This window comes from Sander lucioperca, chromosome 22 (assembly GCF_008315115.2).
Source record: "Sander lucioperca isolate FBNREF2018 chromosome 22, SLUC_FBN_1.2, whole genome shotgun sequence".
NCBI lineage: Eukaryota > Metazoa > Chordata > Actinopteri > Perciformes > Percidae > Sander > Sander lucioperca.
In genome coordinates, this window is record NC_050194.1 from 15963287 (window position 1) to 15983427 (window position 20141).

At 38.6% G+C, this 20141-nt stretch overlaps 1 protein-coding gene across 1 annotated transcript; it reads left to right on the forward strand.

Annotated features, from left to right (window-relative positions):
- The first annotated feature begins 6089 nt into the window (after positions 1–6089).
- LOC116061189 (probable phosphatase phospho1) lies at positions 6090–13527 on the forward strand. Its single transcript, XM_031315162.2, has 2 exons — positions 6090–6216; positions 10404–13527. The coding sequence occupies exon 2, from the start codon at positions 10440–10442 to the stop codon at positions 11217–11219; it is 780 nt and encodes a 259-aa protein (XP_031171022.1). The 5' UTR covers positions 6090–6216; positions 10404–10439; the 3' UTR covers positions 11220–13527.
- The last annotated feature ends 6614 nt before the right edge of the window (positions 13528–20141 follow it).

The following is a 20141-nucleotide window of genomic DNA, read 5'->3' on the forward strand; positions in this document are numbered from 1 at the left end:
GTTCATTTGTCAAAAAGAGAAGAAAAGCGAGATGCCATGAATTCTTTGACTTTGTCAGTTTTTTCAAATGTTTATGAAGATTTTGTCGTGCAATATGTCTATATTGTAGTGTCTATGTTGGGAATACTTGTGTTTTAAATAAGAATTAACTATTATTGTACATTACGTGAGGAATAATGCCTTCTCATTACAGATGGTTGTTAAAAAATGAAGGCGTGTGGCTTCAAAATTTTAGTTCCCCATGACAACAGCTCTAAAATAAATATTTGCAATGACAACAAACCAGGGCTGGTATATATAAAGTTTCTAAGAAATGGTCCCAAAAATGGTCCTACATGTATACATGATTATTATTAATAAGGGACCTGATGCAAGGCACTTATTCTTAAAGGGTCGAAACAAGCTACAATGTAAGTTAATGGGGCAATTGTCCAGCTTGGATTTACCTTCACAAAAGTTCTCGTTTTGCCACTGACAGACTCAGATTACTATTCTGTGACAACATTATCAAAAGGATCCCTTCAGAGATAGACCTTTAAAACCTCTTTGAGACCTTTCTTTTTAACCAGAAACAGCTCTGAGGTCGCTAGCGCTAAACCCACCAGACTCCATTTAAAAAAACAATACTTTTAGCGTGTATAGAGCCAACATATTTTCACATGTAAATCAGTCAACTATGTGTTTTTTTCAACCAAAACTAGAGTTGTGATGGTTGGAAAAGTGGAAAGACAAACCAAAATGGCTTTTCATAGTTTTATTTTGTTTGTCGACTTTGAACGAAGTGTATTTTACGATGCTAAAATTACTGTTTATTTACATGGAGTCTGGTGGGTTTTCGTGGATGTTTTTTATGTTTAAAAAAAGGATCTTACTCTTTAACAGAAAGATCGACCTCCTTAGAAATCCTTTCCATAATTTTGTCAGACACTGTCAATATTAATCTGAGCCTGTCAGTGGCAAAACTAGCACTTTTGTGAAGGTAAATCCAAGCTGGACAATTGCCCTATTAACTTACATTGTAGCTTGTTTCGCCGCTGCCGACTGCAGCGATCTTGCTTAATACTGGACCAATTTCAAAGATTGTTGTTCCCATCAGTCAGGAGAACTTTTGACGTATATTTGTTAAACAAAAAAGTGTCTTCATACATACCGGCCCTGTTCTGTCTACAAAGTTATAGATTTATCTCCATACTTACCTGAAATACATTTCCCGAATTTTGTGTTTTTTTCTTTAATCAGCATGATTTATTTGATGAAGTAATGACTAACTGTAATCAAGTTTACCAACCAAGCCTGTTTTATCAGTAAGTATTAGTGTGAGACTTGTTATACAGTAGTGGCATAGTAGTGATCGTTCTGGTTTCATGGGTTGTGATGCACTACTCCTATTACTATTCCTCGTTAATGAATGTTGTTGGACAATAGTCTCTCTTTGGAAAGCCCAGGTCAGTATTGTTTTCTAGTTTGAATTGTTATCATTTGTCTCGCATATTTGTGCCAAGTTTAAAGTCAGCTTTCACCACTGCCGTCAAGCCAACTGTGAATAACAATTAGCGGGACTTCCCTGCCTTGGCACTCGTCGCCCGTGGGTTTTCTTCCAAACATTGTCAAGCTGAACTTGAGCTAAAACTGTTTGGCAAGCCATGTGAAGGCAGGCTTTCTTGCCTCGATTGATTAAGCTGCTTTCTTAAATCCTACATTGCCTCTTTGAAATCAAAAATTAGTGCCATGTTTACTGAAATATATAAATATATATAGGGAGTGTAGTAGTTATGGATTATTAAGCTTCCATTTTCTTCACAGTAATCATTTTTATGATTTTCTTTTTAATGTTTCTTTGAATGGATGACCTTAAATAGTGGGCTCAGTATGTTTTGTCCAGCTGTGGGTCTAATTCATTGCTGTGATGCAGAAGACACTACTGAAGCACACAGTTTTCCCTCCATCCACACCACAGCAGCTCCTTACATTGCTGTCCCCTCCCTCTCATTCCTGCATTCTGTTTCACTCAGGACCTGCGCTCTCTTAAAGCTCTCTCCCAAGGTTTCACAGATAATTATTGATGTTATTTACGTTTGTGACATTCTTTTTCTTTTGGCCACTTGGACAAGTATTGTTACGCCAGTTTTCCTTCTAGTATGAAGTAAGATCTGATGTGGATTTTAAGAGGGAACTGGAGTTGGCTCATTGTGATTATTTGATGTTTATCTTGTTACAAAAATCCCAGTGTGTAAGATTTTTTTTATTCTTTCAAATTTTATTTTGGGGTGTTGTTCTACTTATTTGTGAACCCACAAGTCTTTTTTTTTTTGCCGGCGTGGTAGAGTAAAATGCAAACAAAAATGCCAGAATTTGAAGTAGAGTGAGACCTCTAGCTGCAGCTCTTATAATACATCCATGGCAGCTTTCCCTCTTTGTCGCAAGTGCAGTGCATGTGCTGAAGAGTCAAAAGGAACGCTCTCTCTCTAGTTCTCTGAAATGAGCTATGATTGGCCAAAGTCTCCAGTGATGGCTAGATGATCTGAAGCAAACAGAGCCAAGAGGAGGTGCAGAAGTTTAGTTATCTCTCAGACCACTTGAATTACGATATGCTGAAAGATTATTATGGAATTTTGCCCAACGCCAAAACTGAAGTGCCTACCACAGCTTAGATAAAGAATAAAAAACGCTGCTAAATCCTCTTTGCATATGTTTCTGCAATGCTATTAGATTTGACACATTTAACATTATTGCGGGAAATATAGCTACAAGACTACATTGTGCCTAAATGTAATCTTCAAAAGCGGTTGTCTAAAATGTGAGAAAAGAGCCATGTTTCCCATAATAATTTGACAACAATATACATAAACTGATACAGTATTCACTCATGCAGCAAGGGACATCTAGTGGTGCAATTGTGCCTTTAAATAAGTAATTAAAATACTCTCCACACTGTTGCCTGTGAATAAAATGAACCATGTAAAATTTAAAACATCCTAAATTCAATTGATCCTCCTCAGTTCAACAAACATTTTATACTTTGAAATAAGACATCACATTGGTTCAGTTATAAAATTCTAAAACATTGTTATAGCTTATAAAATAAATGTATAATTACCCATTATAATAGCCACCCATTCAAAGATTCTAGCACGCTTTATCACTTATTCAAACATCTGCAAAAAACATTATTATAAATATGATTGTAATCATTCTGTGAGCCTATTATTCTCTCTGTTGTTATCCATGTTGAGCTCCAAACCATTTTTATCTCAATAAGTAACAGATTTGATGTGTTACTGCATTTATGATGGTGATCAAACAATGCTGCCTTTTTTAATTTTCATACACACTTTATGCACACTTGCCTTCTATGTTAAATGGCACTAACCTGTCTGTATTATTAATTATTAAAGTGTTATCACATTATGTTCCTCTAAGGTTGTGAATTACTCAGTTGATTCCGTAACAGTCAAAAGGGCATTAAGTTGACCCCTATGATTGGGTACTAAGTGAAACCAAGAAAACAAGCAAAGGTGTGATCATATATTTTATCAAATACCCTACAAAGAAGAAGAACCAATTTGTATTTGGTTGACTAATATTCTTAGACATACATGGCAACCAGCAGGGGTCCTCACCTGGTCACTTTTATACGTGCACTTCAGCTCGAGCATCTCTGATTCAGCTTCCTGTTCTGTCCAAGAAACCAAAACTTGACCATGGAAGACTAGAGCCCTGTTCTTCAAATGTGGTTTAGCTAATCCAGGCAAACATGCTGTTATCAGGCTACAATTATCCTGTGAATTCTCATCCAGCTAATTTGATTCTTTGAGCACAGTTTGAGGACTGATTTGTTAATGTTGAAAGTTATCTTGAAATAAAGTACTTTTCAGTACTTCTGGGCTGAACATGCTAGTGTTTATATTATTTAAAAACTTCTCAGAAATCCAGATATTCAGTGTTCACTAAGTTTTATTTTTAGCATTTTTTTTAAAAACAGAAAACCCCCTTTTTGTTGTTATAGGTGTCATTTCGGGTTATTGTTCTGCATTGAATCACACTGACATAGTACAGGAAAGAATTACCATACACAAAAGTTTTCTTTCATTTGGTGAGATTATCACAAACGATATGAGGGTGCTTATTTGAAGCCTGCAGTATTACAGACTGAGATTTAATGTCTTATGTAAACACAGGGAGATTTAGCTTTTTACCAAAGCCAGCAACTAAATTTACTTTTGTGAAACTTCTAAAAAAACAGATGTTCTGCTTTTAGAAGTTATACAGTAAGGCAGAACAAATATCCTTCTCAGATAGCCCACATAATCTTGAAAATAACATTCAAAAGGTCAAAAGTACATGTGCCAAACACTGTAAAAGAGTACACATGTGAAGTACAGATGACTCAAACATCAGATTAGGTGTACAACTCAACAGGGGTGGTACGAGGGTCAAGGGAGATCCGGGGCTCAGCCACAAAATCTTTGACAGAGTCAGGGGTCACACATCGAATTATAAATATTGAAATGTAAGTTAAGTGCTGAATAAATCATAAATAATCTATTATTATTATTATTATTATTACAACTTCAAACACACTGCTAACTGACAAAAACAGCTCTTGTCTCCTTTAACATACACTGCAAATGATCACACAGTATTGGTAATGAATCATGAAGGATACTAAACACAACATATTTTTCTTTCAGCAGAGAATGTAACTACATGTTTATCTTGTTCTTACCTCAGCTTGTCCAGCCTTTTGTAGAGCAGATACTAAGAAGAAGGCCTTTGTTTTACCCTCAGCTGTCTGCAGCGGTTTTACAGTCTTATACACTTATAACCGAAATACCTCCATTTAGGTACAACTTGTGTTTTTCAGATCTACAACACACATTTCTACCACAGGGTAACAGCTGTTTGATTGTCTGTTATTAGTAGGCTGTTAATATTGGTGCTACTGTATCAGCCTGAGTTGTACTTTGAATACAAATTCACTAGACAATATACAGCACTGTACATTATGGCATAGCATGACTGGTAAGTTATGGTGTCCTATTACAGGGGGGGAGGCCTAGCTCCAAAAGTGTCCAGTGAGAAACAACAGACAAACAACAAGACATCTTGTTTGCAAAAAGAATGTTTTGACAAAGAGACATACAATATAGAGCAGGATATACATTCTACTGGTTGTAAAGTAACTTGCAGAAATTAAGTCTCAAACAAATATAAGGTGTTTGCAACTATATTTGTGTTCTATTGAATGTTGACCAACAGCAACTGGCCATTAAAAGCTTTGTAAAGGTAGAATATGTGCCAGAGCTGGATTGTATAGATGTAGCCTACCTTCTAACGTGGCCAATGGTAAAATAAATACTTTGATCTTTACTTGAGTGAAAGTAGCAATACAGTGCAAATTATTGGCCTCAAAATATACTTAAAGTACCAAAAGTAAAAAACTTGTCATTTTGCAGAATGGCCCTTTTCAGATATTATGTCATTTGATTATAATTACTGTGTTCATCACTTTAATGTTGCAGCTGGTGCAGGTGAAGCTAATTTCAACTACTTTTTATACTGCCGGGTGGCATAATACATAGCCTAATCCATTAGTTGATTTATATTTTATGTTGATAATCAGAATCTGCAAAGTAACTAGTAACTGATAATACAAATACATGTAGTGGAGTAAAAAATGAAAAAGTATAGAGGGTAGAAGGTAGAAGTATAAATTAGCATAAAATGGAAATACTCAAGTAAAGTACAAGTACCTGAATATTGTGATTAAGTTGCCTATTACTTGAGTAAGTGTAGCCTACGTCAAAGCCTAGGTCTATTTCCCACCACCGAAAGTGGGCATAGCCAGGGAGTGTATATATCTTAGGCAGCAGTGACCATTGCTGCAACAAATTCAATGAAAGTGGAGTATGGCTATGGATGTCCAATGGCATGTGTTGTTTCTGTCAAATTCGGCTATTTCTTAAACATAAATAATAAAAATAATTAATTAATTAATTAATTAATTAAAATAATGTTACTCTCTTGGGCTTTTAATTTGAAAGGTTACGTCGGAAGCCCTGTGTTTACGCTTGCTTGACACAGTGGCTTTAAATGGGAATACCCTCTGCGTGCTGCTGTGGGAGTCTCCTTTAAAAAAAATCTTGTCGTGTCACTGGGATGCAGTCGCCGGAGCCGGGCACCAAGTCTACCATCTCGCTCATATGACCACCGCCGGTAGGCCTGATTTTCTGTCTTATTCGGCACATTTTCTTCTGTTTTTGTGATTTTACTGTTAGAATTAATCTTTGCCGCTCGGACATAACGTTACACCCAACCTAACGACTCCTGACAGAGCCGCGCTAATGACTTTCAATTGTAACCTCTCACACAGGAATAGCTGCTACGGGTTAAAATTAGATAGCTTAGTGTGTAAGTATGCCCTATTAATAATATAGCTGCTGAGGGAGACCATGCGTACGGTCACTTGGCCAGCACAATGCGTCGGTGCAGCCAAACTGCAGCTTACAGGACGTTTGCATTACTGAGCACCAGCTTGTCTGATATTATCACATTGTCAATGAACTGACATTGTCATGGTATGCATGCATTTCATCATGTCCTGTCAGGACAAGCTTCCCTGCAAACCAAGAAATGTATTAATTCAAATACATATATATCATATAACTTATCTAATATACAATTTTAAATATATAGATGCCGTTTGGTTGTGTGGTTTATTCAAATGGGTTTTGGTCAATTCGCTTATTTGGCATCAAGTTTCACTCTCTGTTCTGTTCTTCTACAAAGGTGTGTTGATTTATATAGTTTGCATGCAAAGGTTGTGCAAGATATCCTATTATGGCACATGACCTTAAATCCTAATCTTAACATTGTCGGAGCATGTGGTGCAGTGATATGTCCCTTCTCAATTATTATTGATTTTTACTCTTTGTCAGTCCCGTACAACTTGTTTCTAGTGGTGGAAGAAGTACTCCGACCCTTGACTTATCATAAGTATATATACTTAAGCATCAACAGCAGAGTACTCATTATGCAGAATTATTATTATTATAATAATGGTATACTAATTATTATACTGTTATTACTAATGCTAATTACAGATGTGTAAATAGCAATAGCATGTTGTAGCTGGTTGAGTTCATTTTAAATACTTTATATACAGTTAGGTAGTATAATCTATAACAATAGACTACATCATATTTTACAGGATAATCATGCGTTTTGTAGGAAATCTTAATCTCCAAATGATATACTGTTTTGCAAAGGCAGAAAGCAGTATAACTACAGAAGAAGAAGGCTCTTAGCCAGACTATCTTCTTTAGCTTTCTTGTCCATTTTACCTAATGAGCTGGCTTCATAAAATCTAATTTAATTTATAATTAAATACATTTAAACATGTGATTTCAAGGTAACTTAACCAATTCAAATCACGTGAATTCCTCTGAAGATAGCTCAAATACTACTCTTTTAAGGCTAGCTGCCTGCTGAACTACCTTTTAGCAGGAATAGCTAATCTGGTGTTACTTGTTTTCTCCATTATGATTAGATTTAGTTACTGCCTTATCTATTTGGCACAACAAACTTATGTTGGACCATCAACATAGGAAACTATCTTACCAGCTAGACTTGACTAGCCGGAGTGCAGTCATTGCATTTTGGTTTTTTACCTCTGTTTTCTAGTATTTGCAAGTTTGTTCATGCCAAAGTTACTAATTTTGTGGCATAGTAATGTTTATATGGTTAAACAGATGTCAACTAGAATTACCGCCTCATGGTTGTATGCCTCCGCCAACCAGTCAAGTTGCAGTTTACATCCATGTCTGTTCAGACTCATATAATATAGGGAAGACTTTGAAGCAATTGTTTAAATTGTTAAATGTATTAAGTGTATTTTTTGGCAAAACATGGATGCTTCACACACATCTTCAACGCCGCAGCACAGAAGATTTAGGCCTATACAATCACACTTTCAAGATTAGTGTAATCTATTCAGTATCTGACCAAAGGTCTCCCCTTCTGTTCCTGAGTTATGGCGTTGAATAATGGCCAGAACAAGTGTTTTTGCAGAGCATTATGATGTCAAAGTGAAGTTGACACCTTTTAGACATAAAATGTCATCACTTCATCATTTTATCCTATTAGACATTTGTGTCAAATGTTGTCATAATTAGCGTTGGAATTCTCGAATTAAGGGCAAAAAAACATAACATTATGCCTCCGACCACGGCTGTCGCTGGCGCGGAGCCATAATGTATATATATACAGTGAGGAAAATAAGTATTTGAACACCCTGCTATTTTGCAAGTTCTCCCACTTAGAAATCATGGAGGGGTCTGAAATTGTCATCGTAGGTGCATGTCCACTGTGAGAGACATAATCTAAAAAAAAAATCCAGAAATCACAATATATGATTTTTTAACTATTTATTTGTATGATACAGCTGCAAATAAGTATTTGAACACCTGAGAAAATCAATGTTAATATTTGGTACAGTAGCCTTTGTTTGCAATTACAGAGGTCAAACGTTTCCTGTAGTTTTTCACCAGGTTTGCACACACTGCAGGAGGGATTTTGGCCCACTCCTCCACACAGATCTTCTCTAGATCAGTCAGGTTTCTGGGCTGTCGCTGAGAAACACGGAGTTTGAGCTCCCTCCAAAGATTCTCTATTGGGTTTAGGTCTGGAGACTGGCTAGGCCACGCCAGAACCTTGATATGCTTCTTACAGAGCCACTCCTTGGTTATCCTGGCTGTGTGCTTCGGGTCATTGTCATGTTGGAAGACCCAGCCTCAACCCATCTTCAATGCTCTAACTGAGGGAAGGAGGTTGTTCCCCAAAATCTCGCAATACATGGCCCCGGTCATCCTCTCCTTAATACAGTGCAGTCGCCCTGTCCCATGTGCAGAAAAACACCCCCAAAGCATGATGCTACCACCCCCATGCTTCACAGTAGGGATGGTGTTCTTGGGATGGTACTCATCATTCTTCTTCCTCCAAACACGGTTAGTGGAATTATGACCAAAAAGTTCTATTTTGGTCTCATCTGACCACATGACGTTCTCCCATGACTCCTCTGGATCATCCAAATGGTCATTGGCAAACAAAAAAAAGACGGGCCTTGACATGTGCTGGTTTAAGCAGGGGAACCTTCCGTGCCATGCATGATTTCAAACCATGACGTCTTAGTGTATTACCAACAGTAACCTTGGAAACGGTGGTCCCAGCTCTTTTCAGGTCATTGACCAGCTCCTCCCGTGTAGTTCTGGGCTGATTTCTCACCTTTCTTAGGATCATTGAGATCCCACGAGGTGAGATCTTGCATGGAGCCCCAGTCCGAGGGAGATTGACAGTCATGTTTAGCTTCTTCCATTTTCTAATGATTGCTCCAACAGTGGACCTTTTTTCACCAAGCTGCTTGGCAATTTCCCCGTAGCCCTTTACAGCCTTGTGGAGGTGTACAATTTTGTCTCTAGTGTCTTTGGACAGCTCTTTGGTCTTGGCCATGTTAGTAGTTGGATTCTTACTGATTGTATGGGGTGGACAGGTGTCTTTATGCAGCTAACGACCTCAAACAGGGGCATCTAATTTAGGATAATAAATGGAGTGGAGGTGGACATTTTAAAAGGCAGACTAACAGGTCTTTGAGGGTCAGAATTCTAGCTGATAGACAGGTGTTCAAATACTTATTTGCAGCTGTATCATACAAATAAATAGTTAAAAAATCATATATTGTGATTTCTGGATTTTTTTTTTTAGATTATGTCTCTCACAGTGGACATGCACCTACGATGACAATTTCAGACCCCTCCATGATTTCTAAGTGGGAGAACTTGCAAAATAGCAGGGTGTTCAAATACTTATTTTCCTCACTGTATATATATATATATATATATGTTCTCTGAAATGTTAAATGTGAAATGTAAAATAGCATGTAAATGTAAATACATCAAAAGTAGTCATGTAATTGAACAGTACTTGAGTAGATTTACTTTTTTAATGCCTCACCACTGCTCGTTTGTCATATTTGTTCCATTTATGGTAAAGGTATGCTGTGACGTAACAGCTCTCTTCATGCAAGTGAAGTGGGATGAACATCCTGTTTATGTGTTGTTTAATTTAAACTCTTCTCCCTTCCTTTCCTCATGTAAACATATGTTTCCCCTACAGCTTAAAGCCTAATTAAGAGTATGTTTATGTTTCCTGAGCCCAGTGTGGTTCGGGGCTGCATGTTTAATTAAACCTGGTCACAGGGTGATGTCATGATGTATTTGGCATCCTGCCATGACATTTTTATTTTAAGAGTAGGGTGTTATAAAACAGTAGAGTGCTCCTCAGGATCTGTTGTCCTTGACAAAGAAAAAGAAACATTTTTTTTCATTCCCCACATCTCTTTCTCTTAGAGAGGGACCACTCACCGTTTCCTCCGTACACCAAAGATGACAGCTCCACCAAACCTAACCCATGCAGCACCACAGCATCAGCGCTTTTTGGTGTTGTTCGACTTTGATGAAACCATCATCAATGAGAACAGTGATGATGCTGTGGTGCGTGCTCTACCAGGGCAACAGCTTCCTGAATGGCTGAGAAACAGCTACAGGGAGGGGCACTACAACGAGTACATGCAGAAGGTCTTGGTTTATATGGCGGAGCAGGGCGTGTCTGAGGACTCCATCCATTCAGCGGTGGAGAAGATCCCACCCACACCTGGCCTCCTGTACCTCTTTCAGTATCTGCAGAGCCACGAGCAGGACTTTGAGCTGGCGGTGGTCTCCGACGCCAACATGTACGTCATCGAGACGTGGCTGGAGCGTGCTGGGGTGCGTCACCTTTTCCGGAAGATTTTCACAAACCCGGCAAGTTTTGATGTGACTGGCCGTCTTGTGCTGCTCCCTTTCCACTCCCACTCGTGCTGCCGTTGTCCTGACAACCTATGCAAGCAGGTGATCCTTCGGGAATATCTGGTGGGCCGACAAAAGGAGCGTGGTGGTGCTCCCTTCCAGAGGGTATTCTATATCGGAGATGGGGCCAATGATATTTGTCCCTCTCTGGCTCTGGGGCCCCGGGACACAGCCTTCCCCAGGAGGGACTTTCCCATGCACAGGCTGCTGCTGGAGATGCAGCAATCCCAGGCAGCCATGTTCAAGGCAAACATAGTTCCTTGGGTCAGCGGCGAGGACATAGTGGACTGCCTGAAGAAAATTATGGAGGAGAGATGAAATGTGTGTGTGTGTGTGTGTGTGTGTGTGTGTGTGTGTGTGTGTGTGTGTGTGTGTGTGTGTGTGAGAGAGTGTGAGTAAGTGAAAGAGACAGTGAATAAGGGGGACAAAGGAGCACCAACCCCAATCCAGCAGGATATGCATGATTCTACTCCAGCCACACTTGGTACCTGTAAAGATGTCGCCAAATAGTGTGCATCTATTCGAATCGCCTTCTTGGCCAGGAGCAGTTGCCAGGCAACTAGTTGAGACTCAAGAAGTCACTGCAACTGTCCAAAAAAAGGTCCACCACATAACCCCTCATAAAACAGTTAATTGTAATTTTTACACTTTTTATATGGATTAAACAAATGACAGATAACATGGTAATGTGAGTTTGTTTTATAGGCACACAAAGGCAGACTTTTACGTTTGGATAGAGCCAGGCTTGCTGATTCTCCTTGTTCTTCATGCTAAGATATCAGCATGCAGCATATTTACTGTATTGTACAGACGAGAGAGTGTAATCGGTCTTCTCATCTAACTCGCCGCAAAAAGGAATAAGCGCAATTCCCAAAATGTCGAACTGTTCCTTTAGTGCTAGCCTGGTATAAAAGCATATTGCCATCTTAATTAATAGGTTTATGGACACACGTGCAGGATCAAGTGTTGTACGGTAGCATTACCTGGGACAAAAGACCACACATGTCGTGTCAGGCAGGGACAAGGGCGACATAGAACAGGGATAAGGTGACAAAGACTCTTGCACAGTAACTGTGCTCTCCCCACCACTCATTACTGATACCTAATCTAGGGCTTGATTATACAACGGTAATCTACACCAGCATGAGATCCAAAGGGAACGTTGTAGCCATACACCTGCACTTTGGCCCAACATTACACACTGTCTCTGAAACAATGAAAAAAAAGTGTGATGCAAAGTACCAATTGTATTTGTGTAATTATTAGCTAGCACTTACTATACTTGTACCCTATTAGAACTCCCAGTAAATATTACTATTGATAAAAGGCTGTTTAGGTTGAGGAGGATTTATAGTCTCTAAAAAGTCTTCTTTATGTTTGAATGTATTACCAATAAATCACAGTGTTGTGACTGTGAGTGAGTGATGATGAGCCACTTATACTAGTATATAGTGCATACCTAACTCAACATGTAACCTCATTCTGCGTAAATGACTGAATCCATGACAGGGACTGGAAAATATATTTTAAAACATCAATAAGGAAGAGCATTTGTATTCATTGAGATGGTTTACAGCTACATTTATGTTTGTTTATATTCAGGAAATTGTGAAGTATTATGTTTTTTTGTCCATCCTGTTTTTAAATTCAGATTCTAATGGGGCATGTATACTGTGCATTTGTTGATTTTTGCAGCCTGTTTAAGGTTTCCATGTTAGTAGATACATAAGTAAACACTGACTGTCTGGTAACTTTAAGCCAGAGGTAGTATAAATAATTGAGTGTATATTTGGATTCATATTTTTTTTTTTTATCCATATACTGAACATCTTTGCCATTACAGTAAGAATGTTTGGGTGCTAAAGCATTAAAACAGATAATAAGCTTGTTAATTGATGAAATAATTCTAGCCTTAAAGGGGCTGTAGTCGATATTCTGAAAAAAGTGGTTTGGGATTGCCTCCACATGGCTCTCACAGACTGATCCACAACTCTTCAACACACAAGGCACTCACATGCAAGAAGAACAGAGAAGCTCTGATTACAACACACACAGAGGGACTTCATATACAGTATTTTTACATAGCAAATAGTTGTTTACTGCTATATTAATGTTCTGAATATCGAGTACAGCCCCTTTAAAAAACATCATTATGCTGTATAAGAGCTGGACATTTCCTTTCAAGTGTTTTAGTTTCTCAGGGAGTAGAGAAGAAAGTGTTAACAAGCAAACATAATATATGTTTATAAAAATATTTTTATTTGCTGCTCTAAGAACAAATGTTCGTAGTATATATGTTTATGAGAAGTAATCAAGGTAGCTGGAGTGTGAAAGACTTTGAGATCAAAACCTAATCCATTAATGCTTTCTGATTAGGAGACTCCTTCTGATGCTATGATAATAAAATGTAACAGGGGGTATTTTAATTTACTTTAACTGTCTATGTACCTGTAAAACTTCCATGGAGTTTTGTGCAATAATTAAACGCTGTATACTTGATATGATGTAAAAGAGATTTAAAGGTGCACTATGAGTTCCTGCATGACGTCACTTCTGTTGACGTTCCAAGTAAATACCAAACAGAACAGAGCAAGCTCGCCCCCCCCCCCCATGTTTCCGTAACTGTCATGACTAACTGTATAATGGCGTTTTTCCATTACATGGTACCTGCTCAACTCGCCTCGCCTCGACTCGACACACTGTGCGTCCGTTTCCCATTGCAGATTTTAGCACCGCCTCAGCGTGGCTGGTCATCATAGCGGTGCCGCAGTAAACTGCCGTGACCTAACGCGACACACACACAGAACATCGAAGGTGTGTTGTTGTTGCCACAGCCAGAAGACACATTTTGTTTCAAATGAAGCTGGAGGCAGCAAAAAAAAACACAACTGGCTAAACTATTTAAAAATGGCGGGTTTGTTCAGGACACCCCCCTCTGTCGCTTTCACATCACCTTTTGGTATCGGCTCAGGTCACTTGGAACCTTGACTGAGGTGGTACTAAAAAAAGTACCTGTCAGAAGGTACCAGGTACTTTTTTTCGTAATGGAAAACCAAAAAACCATGTAATGGAAAAGCGCCGTAACTGTCACTAACCCCCACTCCCTCCCCCAACCATCTTGTCGGTGATTGGCTGGAATGTAGTTTGTTGTATTTTGGTGCACAGCCTGTGTCCCTAGTGTTTGTTTGACGTTTACGACCCCTGTGTTGTCTCCCGAGACCGGACTTTTTAACAGTGTATTCAGGGAGCAGGCAGCTAGCGGATCAAGGAGAGATGCCTACGATTTGAGACAAAAATGAAATCGCACTGAAACCATGCAGGAACTCATAGTACACCTTTAAGGTTAAACAGGAAAAAAACTTGACATTTGACATTTTCAGGGATGTGAATCGACACCAGATCACCAAACTAAATGATGTTTTTTAATGAAAACTTTAAAATGGTATAATTGCTTCACAATAACCAAATGACATTATGTGTTGTTAGGACTCTGCTCGACTAATATGCTACTTTCTTTTCATTTTTTGTGGTTTGCTGTATCTTGGATGTGTGTTTTTAATCAAAAATCCAATTATCTGTCTAATGCATTAGTGTAACAGGAATATAAAGCCATTATCTAATGAATCTGTCTCTGTTGTGTGTTTCACAGCCGCAACTATAAACTACTAGTTTCCTCTTAATCAGTGCAAGGCCTTTCAGACCAAATGCAGTTTGTGCTGCGGTTGCTGCTGGGTTCAGCATGCAGCTCGAAACGCCATTCTGGCGCGGCGCTAGCCATGGAATCAATGGGTTTTAGAGCGCAGTGGTGTCATTACCGCCTTTGATCTGAAAGGCCCTTGAGGCTTACTATAACTTATCAGCTGCATTAAAGAATCATATTGACATTAACAATCTCACCTCAAGGTCCATTTAGTGGCTGTGCTGGAGCTTTCGATCACACATGATGAGTTTGCCCAGTTTTAACAGAAATGTCTAATTTCCATATTTTTGCAAGGATGAGTATAAATAATGTATCGTAAAATAAATATAAAAGTATATACTGTATAAAAATCTACATTTCCATAACTGCCCATATAGCCTATATATGTATATATATATATTCAATTCAATTTTATTTATAGTATCAAATCATAACAAGAGTTATCTCGAGACACTTTACAGATCAGGTCTAGACCAAACTCTGTATATATATATATATATGTATTTTTTTATACATATTTTTTACAATATGAATTAATACATATAGTAGATTAGGCAATTGACAGTAAAATAATCAGTTACTATTGTGATTATCGATTAATCTGCTAAGTAATTATTTTAAGCAAAAATGCTAAAAAATCCCTAGTTGCTTCTCAATCGATAATATTTGCTGCTTTTCTCTATTTTACATCATTATAAGCTGAATTTACTTGGGTTATGGAGTGTTGGTCGGAAAAAAACAAGACATTTAAAAAAGTATTTTTTTTACGCTTAATTCAATTAATTGTTTAAAATCGTGCAAATCATGTGATATCATCAAAAGATCCAATACAGCTATGAAACCTTAACTTGAGATTGTTGTGTCAGCAGCTGTTTCAAAGATCAAGAATGAACTTAAAAATTCAATGTTAAAATTGTGTTGTGGGAAAGCCAAATTAAGTCTTAGTAGAGCTGAAAATTTCGGGAAGGGAACAAATGGAGTTATACTGGTATGTATTTGTTGATGGTTTTGTTATACTGGTATGTATTTGTTGATGGTTTTAAGTTAATGTTTTGGGAGAGACAATGTTTAAGCTGGTGTTGAAGAAATTAGAAGAGAATGTCGGAGTGATTTAGGGAGAAAAGCCTCACATGATGTAATCTGTCCTCTCAAAGTAGGTGACATGTTGATTTAGCAGCAGAGGCAGAAGCAACGAAAAAGAGGACAGACGAGACCCGGAGTGAGAGGAGTCATCCAAACCACTTTCTCAACTTGCAGGACTTCAGACAGCCAAAGGACAAAGTGAAGACATAAGGGCAGGATTAGAGGAGAGTGGATGAGAGAGGTGGCGGGGTCAGTGGAAAAAGAGTCAGCAGTAAGGAGTTAGGGGAGGACAGATGGACAGAAACTGAGCTGTGATGATATGTGAAGACATTAGAAATGAGATGAATGTGCCACTAGCATGGTCAGGATAGTGACCTTCAGTGGTGAGGTGTATGGTTACATTAAAGGGGAACTCCACCGATTGTACACATCAAAGTCTGTTTTCAGGTCTTGGGGAGTATTACTACATGAAAAAGTTGTATAAAGCTTTTGTGTTTCCAGAGCGAGCTGCGCTAAATCTGATAAATTGCCTCAAGTGATGTCACTTGAGTTGGTTGTGGTTGAAGACTACTAGTTTGAAAATGAAAAATATCTGTGGGTGTTGAGTTAAAAAGAGACGTTACCAGACCTCTGTAGCCCGCTCCTCATCTGTGCTTGAGGCTAGCTGCTCGAGGCTACATTTACCGCTACTAGCATAACACCCCTGAATCTCCGACAGAACTGCCGGTGGTTGAGTTGCATTGTGGGTAAGTAGGCGCCAGGTTTAGCAATTTAAGCCTGACAGGATTATATTTATTATCTGGCATTTTACGATTCACTTTTGTACTCATGTGATGTTTCAGCCACTCCTTAATCATTTCATTTACATCCTTGAGTCCTATTACATGCCTTTTACCAACAATTTTCATCAAGTCAAGGGATATGCAGACAATAGTCTCCTGTGAGTAGAATATGAACACCTATTTGAAAGGCTTTTGTATGTCATGTTTGTTTGGTGTAATGTCATGTATTAATGTAATGTATAAGGCCTACATTAGTCTGGCTCAACAGATGCACATTGCTGGGCTAAAGCCTCACATCTGGCACGTGAGTCCCTCTTGCTATCTCTACTATTGGGGCTTAGTGCCATCTAGGGCAGTTGGGATTGGTTTAAAGAAATACAAACAAGCCAGAACATTTTTTCCCTATTAGAGGCTGTGTAGCCAGACCATTGTTCAGCGCTGACACAGTGCTGTGGAGATAGGTCTGGCAATGCTAGACTAGGCCTACCTGGGACTGCAGATGAAATTTAGCCTTTTGACCAAATCTGATACATTTATATTGATGTTTTTGTTTTAACATGTGTCAAAACAAAGCAACAAGGTACATGGAAAAATATAAATACAATTCAATATTTTAATGAATAAAATCAAGTAAATGAAAGTAAAATGTAATACTTTTAGCTCCTCAGGTTTGAAAAGCACTGGTATGTGCAGAATGTATCTTCTGTATACATCTATTGACCAGAAGATGGCGCCAAGTCAACAAATCTATGTCAAAACTGCTTACGTCCTGTACAGCCATATAGTTTCATCAGTTCTTACAATATACCAAGCATTAAGGCTAACATAGAGTTGTGTTGCACAGGATTAATGAGAAAACCATGTCACAACAAGAGGCTATGAGGCTTCCTTCGGCTTAAACAGTAGTGCTGATGTGAATTCATGAAACAACTCTCAGAGAATATGACAGCAAGGGCTTAAGGCTGTAGTGACAGGGATGACATTAGATGTTCCGGCGTGCTCCATGTCACCATGTGAGTTTGACGTGCTGCTGAAGTCAGCCAAGTAATTGTTGATTCAGCTTTCTTATTTGTATGGAATTCAGTCTATTTTTGTGACCACTTGACCTGCCGTAACCTTATTTCTGCATTTAACCTGTATTTCATCTCTCCCCCTGATACTGCTGTCTTCCTTTCTAGTTTGACTTCTGTCAAATCAGATAAAGACATTCATGTGTCATCTTTGCATTCAATCTCACATTGTTCTGTCTCCACATCTGATTCCTTCTCTCTGATTTATTCTGTCACTCCGTCCCTCGGGTGATTCCTTGTCATTGTTGTTGTCTACCATCATACTTTCTGTTGTCAGTCCAGGGCTTCTAATGATAACATCAGCAGCAGCAAAAGCTGACTGTACAAAACACTTGTAGCCCACACTTACTCAGATTTTCTTTCTTATGCATTGCCTTCTTTTTCCAATATGATTTACGTAGCCATCACTCTTTGGAAAACCTCTCTGTTAGCTTTGGACTTTTGCAACTCTCAGCTGAATTGCTGCTGCTGTCCAACACAATTTCCAATGACCTCCAGAGGTAAGTGAATGGATAGAAAACCCAATTAACATCAATCTGTGGAGAATGATGATAAATCGTATTTGAGGATCTTGAACTCGTCAATGACAGCATCGCCGCCTCCTGTTGTACCTTCCTGTCAATATCAACATACCAGCTGATATAGCCCCCCCAACCAATAACAGAAGACTGTTAAAATGCTTTAAATTGGCAGTGCTATCCGATGATTTTATTGATACCTTTAATCAATTTTTCTCCATTCAATTACTCCCCCCGAGGTGAAAGATAACTCCATTAAGGGACTTGAGCCTTATAAGAGGTCGCTCTGAATTAGGATGTGGACTTCCTATGCCAAAACGCTATCAGGCTGATTAGGGTTGTAAGTGTTTCCAGTCCTCTGTGTTTGATTCCTCTGCTGATAGTTTAAAAATACAATGCCAGCCAAAAGTCAAGCTAATAGCTTAAAGCAGTGACCTTCCCTGACAGAAACAGTCAGTTAGTAACAAATGGAGATGGTAAGGAGAAGAGAGGGAAGTGTGGGCTACCTGAGCTGATGTTTGTCTATGTCCGTGGAATGAACGGTGGAGATAAAACTAAGATTATTTTTGCGTTTATAGGTCATCAGCCACAGAAGGAACAACGTTTGAAATGTATCTGCATGTCCTTGAGGAGGTTAAATATCACAAAAAGCCTCCCTGCGTTGTAAGCTTTCATATCTGCTGCAGCTGTAGCAGTTGAGGAAAACTAACAAAGGCCATGCATTGTGTGATGTAAAAAATACTTATCTTTTGGGGCAATGATCAGAAACAAATGTTGCTAGCAAAAGTAGTCCATTGAGTTATTAAAGCAATTTAGTATCAAATTAAAAGTTAAGTGACTTGCGAGAGATAGATTTTTTTTTTAAAAGAATGGTCAAAATTGATGCAGCAGAGGCCGAGATATCCTGACTTTTACTTTTTTTCCTGATCCATTTCCGGTGTTGTCTTTTAACTTCTGGTTGCTATTCCCAGCTAAAATAAATACATGTCAAAAGTCACGGCCCTGAACGGTTCACACAGCCCACCAACCATTTCTTAAAGTTGGAAACACATGTCCACATTTAAAAGGAGGTCCTATGGCCTGACATCACCACATCCAGCACATATCTTCAGCACTTCCTTGTTGCTGACACACATAAGGTCAGTAGTATGGGTCAAAAAACACTAAAATTCCCACAATGCAAGTAGATCTTTTCATTAAAGCCTCAGTGCCTGTGAATTGCCCTAATTTTGTAAACTTCACACCCCCAGTTTGTACACAGGCTGTTCATACCATCAGGGTTATTTTCTTGGGCTTTAGAAGGCTCACCAGAACAACAGATGACATTATACAGCTGTTTTTTTACAGGCTGAGTAGTGTTCTCCATGACAAGTAAACTGACCTTTATGTAAAAAAATAATGGAGTGCCCCTTAAATGCAGCTTGTTGAGGAATTGATAGCAGAAGGCATAAAAGCTCCTGATTTGTATGATGGATACAAACTGTTGGTGTCTGTTCAGTCTCAGACTCCATGTAAAGTGTGGTAAATATGTGTGTTGTCTGAAATCTCTGCTCTGTGCCCTTTTCATAAAGCTCTGACTCATAGCCAATTCTTTCTACTGTTTGTGCAGCCAGAACTAGAACTGGAGGAACCAGAAACTTTGTAATGAACATCTATACAAAAAGGTGAAGTTTATCGATGTGTTAAACAACACATTTTCACATGCTCTGCTGCACGGTGAGTGAACGACAAAGTCATCATTTGTCACTAGATAAGAGATAAAAGATATATCCAGTCAGATAAAAATGAACAAAAAAGGTCATAGGCTAACCATGAAAAATATGTGGCTACAGAATAATACACTGTGCAATATGTTTACATTGTAGGAGAAAGAGGTATTTTCCCACACAATTAAGACTTCTTTAGCATTCAACTGCAGAAATAAAAGGTGACTATAGTCAGTGATGCAGTGAGAAAATAATGCTAGTTGAAAGTTGCAGTTGAATTTTATTTTTTGCCTTTTATAATAATGTCAATAAGAATTATGACGATGCTCCCTCTCTCTCTCTCTCTCTCTCTCACACTCACACACACACACACACACACAC